The 6,000-nt window shown below is 42.0% G+C and overlaps 1 protein-coding gene across 2 annotated transcripts in view; it reads right to left on the reverse strand.

Annotated features, from left to right (window-relative positions):
• LOC126187757 (trypsin-3-like) overlaps positions 1 to 5,559 on the reverse strand; it is a 194,664-nt gene extending 189,105 nt beyond the window's left edge. For both annotated transcript variants that reach the window (XM_049929018.1, XM_049929017.1), the window contains exon 1: positions 5,486 to 5,559. In XM_049929018.1, the coding sequence (XP_049784975.1) occupies positions 5,486 to 5,551 (66 nt within the window). In that variant the 5' untranslated portion in view covers positions 5,552 to 5,559. The remainder of the gene's footprint in view (positions 1 to 5,485) is intronic.
• Positions 5,560 to 6,000: the final 441 nt, after the last annotated feature.

The raw sequence follows: 6,000 nt of genomic DNA on the forward strand, positions 1-6,000 counted from the left end.
AAGAGGTGCTACTCATGCATGGTTGTTTACATCTTTTGGCGGCTTTAGTGACATCTCTGAACATTCATAGGTACTGTCTGTGATACAATATCCACAGCCAACGTCTATCTTCAGGAGTTCTGGGAACCGGGATGATGCAAAACTCTTTTGATGTGTGTAGTTTCTTACAAAGGCAAGTTCAAAGTAGTGCTTTCTTTGAATTTTCGATATGGGAAATAAATTTCGTTGCTGTAGTGTTGGATCCATAAGAAAATGGATGGCCTTTAACTTTGTAGCACGACGTAGAAGAGAGGAGATTATTGTACTCAAAGTGAACGTGGCTTCCAGGCTTTCTACCTGGCTTCATTTCAGTCGTCTGCTTTTCATTTAAGCTACCAACATCTTCAAGTATCTTCTCTCTTGACTTCACGAAGCTGATCTTTCCACCACAGAAAAATCCAAACCATTGATACTAATCGGTATCCTACGGCAGCGTAATTCTGAGGATCTCAAAACCTAAGTTTCTTATGCTGTAATTATGGGTCGGAGTGAAGGTTTCGAATAATACCAGCAAATTGTTGTAGATATTTAGGACTCCCAGCAAGCTTTCAGATAGATTCATAATCACAAAGTAAGGTCAAAGAAAGATACTGTGTAATGTTATGCAAAGCTAACATGTTAACGATCATTACATGAGCGTTTTTTTCTGCAGTACAGTTCGAAACTGTAGTGAACCTTACGCATTGAGTGAAAGTTAATCTGTTACAATTGCATTTTTTGAAGATTCGTGATGTTTATTCAAACGTTTTACCCATAATCTGTGGCCTTCTCTACTCGATAACAGGTTAGGAAAAGTGTGCATTTAAACCTAAGAGTCTAACTGGTTCTAGATCAGCTAGGAAGCATTCTAAGTATCACTGGGCAGTGGAAAATCGTTATGGCGTTCTCGTTCCACATGATTTCGTAATCAGTCAGTAAGAAAAGAGAGGACAGAGTTTTGAAACATCGAATGTAGGTGTCATCCATTCGAATATCCTGTTTGGATAACTATAATTTTGGTATGAGACGATGTGGACAGTAAACTAATAAAGCCTCTCTAGATATTATACCGCGAACATGAACTTCTTCTGTGTAAGAATTATATGTGGAATGTTTCTTAAATTTGAATTGAATATTGTAATATATGTAGAATTTTCACCAGATTGGACTGAGTATCGAGAGTACATATAGTCTCTCAGATGTGAGTACGTCGTGGGCGAGTATCACATAAATGATGGTCGAAGTGGATTGGTAGATTCTCGAAGAATATTGTGGAATATTTTACGGAAATGCTGTAGATTTATACAGTTCGTAGAATTTTCCAGAAGCATTCACAATAGTGCAGTCTCTACTTCAAAATGAAAGGTTAATTCTTCACAAACGATCATTAAAAAAAAAAAAAAGTGAGAGCCTCTCCTCCCATCAAATAATGCTGCGTACGGATGATGAAAACGTATCTGCATCACTTACGTTTCCAGCAGCGTGGAACTACGCAATGAAGATACTTTTAAGCACTAGTGTGTAAACTGAAGGAGTAAAAAACGTTTGCAGTGAGGCTAGCGAAGCTAACAAAGAAATATTCCCAAGTGTCAATAAACTAAACTTGATGAAAATTGATAGGTGGGTATCGCGAGCAAAATAATCCAATGCATATTCGACTTTTAAGGGCTAAACCACAAGCCAAGAGATAATTTGGCACATTAGCTTTGGAGAGAATATCTTCGAAACGAAGATACATAAAAAATATTTCTCATATAAAATTTGCTATGTAATTAATGTTTAACTGAATTTTGTAATAGTTTGAAATTTTGGTTTCTACCTCAATATCCTTAATTCTGAAAAACGAAAACTTCTGTTACAACATAAATTAAAGTAGTTTCAAGCTACATACATCCATGTGTAATAAAGCTGCTTTCTAAAATACCATTTTTTGAAAATAAGCCGTACACAATGCACTGACAGAGTATAATTCATTATTGTCTACTTCTTTATCTTACTTCTATCTCTTGTATGTTTCAAATTGTTATTTTACGTTTTACATTCATTTTTTGTCTTGTTTTTCAGTTTCATGTTTTACGTATGTGCATTTTGCAATAAGTAACCCGACATAAAAGTTTTCTGGGTATGGTACCGGCGTCATAATGTAAAAAACTACTGCTGCTGACCCAGAAGAAGGCCGCTGCAATCGTGGCCGAAACGTTGGTTTTTCTCCAGCAGCAGTAGTTTTTTACGTTCTGACGCGCTACCATGCCCAGAAAACTTTTATGTCGACTGAGTCTGGCCGCGGAAGCCTACGCAATTATAATAGGTAACCCATTATCATGATACAAATCGTTGCAATAATGATAATCCGTAAATAAATGCTTAAAACACAATGTCGTAATTCATAATTCATGGACAAGTTAATTACAGTTACAAGGCCTTCAATGGCATGTCACGTACAAAATAAGCACAAATGTCCTGTATTACATCCCATACTGAGAATACCAGATTTCCGGGAACCGCGAGCTGATTAAAACTACAGTAGTAAGTGTTCAGTAATCTTTCAAGTGTTTAGTAATCTAGGGTTAAATGAAAATGTTCTTCAGAGACAAGCGAGAGCATGGGAGGGAAGCTGCGCCTCCAGTTTCGCGCCTCTCTCCACCCCTCACCCCCACACCCCCGCTCCCCTGTCCCCGAAAGAGAAACGCAAACCGAATGGCATCCTGCCCGGCCAAATAACAGGCGCATCGATTTAGTATCCATTTGAAGAAAGCTAGAACATTTTATGGACAATGACTAGTATACAGGGTGTTACAAAAAGGTACGGCCAAACTTTCAGGAAACATTCCTCACACACAATAAAGCATGGATGTTATGTGGACATGTGTCCGGAAACGCTTAATTTCCATGTTAGAGCTCATTTTAATTTCGTCAGTATGTACTGTACTTCCTCGATTCACCGCCAGTTGGCCCAATTGAAGGAAGGTTATGTTGACTTGGGTGGTTGTGTTGACATACGACTCATTGCTCTACAGATTTTCTGTCAACGTGTGGGCAGACGTTGATGTCTTGATTGGGCCCCATGTTCTTCCACCTACGCTCAGTGGAGCACGTTATCATGATTTCATACGGTATACTCTACCTGTGCTGCTAGAACATGTGCCTTTACAAGTACGACACAACATGTGGTTCATGCACGATGGAGCTCCTGCACATTTCAGTCGAAGTGTTCGTACGCTTCTCAACAACAGACTCGGTGACCGATGGATTGGTAGAGGCGGACCAGTTCCACGGCCTCCACGCTCTCCTGACCTCAACCCTCTTGACTTTCATTTATGGGGTCATTTGAAAGCTCTTGTCTACGCAACCCCGGTACCAAATGTAGAGACTCTTCGTGCTCGTATTGTGGACGGCTGTGATACAATAGCCGGCCGGAGTGGTCGAGCGGTTAAAGGCGCTACAGTCTGGAACCGCACGACCACTACGGTCGCAGGTTCGAATCCTGCCTCGGGCATGGATGTGTGTGATGTCCTTAGGTTAGTTAGGTTTAAGTAGTTCTAAGTTCTAGGGGACTTATGACCACAGCAGTTGAGTCCCATAGTGCTCAGAGCCATTTGTGATACAATACGCCATTCTCCAGGGCTGCATCAGCGCATCAGGGATTCCATGCGACGGAGGGTGGATGCATGTATCCTCGCTAACGGAGGACATTTTGAACATTTCCTGTAACAAAGTGTTTGAAGTCACGCTGGTACGTTCTGTTGCTGTGTGTTTCCATTCCATGATTAATGTGATTTGAAGAGAAGTAATAAAATGAGCTCTAACATGGAAAGTAAGCGTTTCCGGACACATGTCCACATAACATATTTTCTTTCTTTGTGTGTGAGGAATGTTTCCTGAAAGTTTGGCCGTACGTTTTTGTAACACCCTGTATAATGCACCCAGAGCCATTTTTCATGAAATATCAAAACTATTTTGTCTATTACCGCGAAATTAACATGGGCCCACTTCAACCAGCTCAGATCTTGAGAGCGCTCATGTAGAGAGAGACGCTCGTTTGCTGTTTATTATTTGCACATTCGCTCTGATGTTTGAAGTTAGAGTTATGATATACTGTAAAATGTCGTGAGGCTCTGGCCATAGATATTACTGTGTGTTAACTTTTGCAAGGTAAGTTGAGTTAACGAGTGTCGGTGTTAGGCTGGGTCAGTTGTTTGATATTGACTTTAGACTGAGAGGTTTGGAGTGGCCGCAGTTTGCCAACTGCCGCACACGAGTGTCAATAAGCTCCTGCGTTTACGGCGCGGCGGTGGAGTGTTGACGCAAGGCGCGAGTGTTCGCAGTAGAGTTGTGGCGATTCGTGAATGAGTCGTTCATTTGAACGGCTCTAAATAAAGAATCGTAAGAACGATTGAGTGTTTCCGAGTCGTGACGATTCCAAGTTCCAACGATTCATCGATTCTTAGTACGCTATGCTTCAAAGGCAACTTCCGAATCATGCCGAGTCGTGCCGAATGATTACGACCGCCAGATGGCAGTCAAGTGGAGGATGCGTGTGAACAAAAGAAACTCGGAACGAACAAACGAAGTTCGTGGGCCGTATTATTACTCGTGAAAACTAAGCTGACACTTGGCGTTGGCTGACGGGAACGAGCGTAAAGGCATTTCCCATTTACTATCGCTACCATCAGCCACCGCGCCGACGTGAGCTTAGTTTGCACGAGTAATACACGAACTAGTGATGACAGAAACGATGTACAGCGAGTACACAGCTCCCAATACACACGATTAAAATCAAGAAATCCAAGTATGATGAATAAATACGTACCTCTTATTTGTTGCAGATGCAATGCAAAACACACACACCTTCTTTACACACTTGGATTATGTATTATATTTCGCGTCTCGCGAAAACGGCCCTAACGATTTGGATGAAATTTTGTATTTAGTTGAGTAATGTCGCTGTATACAATTGAATCCTATTGTTTAGAAGTATGTCGTCTTCTCACGTGAATAGTAGTGAAGAAGTAGAAATGGAAGCTAAGCTAAATTTGCTTTGTGGGAGGGCTGTCAGCTGCCTTATGAATTACAAGGGTAATATGGACTTGGAAAGGCATCTTAGCACAGAAAAACATAGGATGATATGAGCCAAACCACGTGACCTTTCATCAATTAAGGCATCACACGTATAAATCGAGAATCACACTTGTAACGTCATATGCATGTTTACTCACAAATAAACTATTTCTGGCATATCTTCTCATGACACAGTTCGATTCTAACCCCATTGACAATTTCAGACATGTCCTGCCATCTGTGAGTAAGATATAGAACTTTTTGCATTCCGTAAGAATTGTGCCATAGCAGACTAGAATGAATCGTGAACGAATCGTAGGAATCGATTCGCAATGTGAGATTGAATCGTAGGAATCGAATCGGGAAAAAGAACCGTGTTGCCCAACTCTAGTTCGCAGTCCTGGATTACCTGTTGGGTCGCGCGAGTGGCCGCGAGCAGCAGTGGCAGCAGCAGCAGCAGCAGAGCCAGCGCCATGACTGCCCCTAGAGGCCGCGCAAGGCGGCTTATATAGCTCGCAACTGGAGCAGCGCGGCCCGCGCCCGGATGCGACGCCGCTACCGGCTGGACGGGTGACAGCCCGCGCGCCGCCATCACGCACGTACCGCCCAACAACTTACCAAGCTCGCTTGAAGAACTCCGCCACCTTGCCAAAGTTTTCTTCAACAATCTTCTGACTGTTTTAATGTGACCTGCCTGTGCTACCCTTTTCAACTCAAGAGTAGCACAACGTCCTCAGTCATTTGTTGGATTCGAGGCATATTTAGAAAGGAAATGTATTAGACTTTGATACTTCTTAGAAACCGTGTATTAAATGCATGTGATGAACCATGGCACAAGCTTCTTTATGCCCTCCTCGATGAAATCGCCCGCCAGCTCTTTCCCCCACTTCATAACGTTTTTCTGCGCCTGCTCGTCATTAAAAA

This window comes from Schistocerca cancellata, chromosome 5 (assembly GCF_023864275.1).
Source record: "Schistocerca cancellata isolate TAMUIC-IGC-003103 chromosome 5, iqSchCanc2.1, whole genome shotgun sequence".
Classification (NCBI taxonomy): Eukaryota; Metazoa; Arthropoda; class Insecta; order Orthoptera; family Acrididae; genus Schistocerca; species Schistocerca cancellata.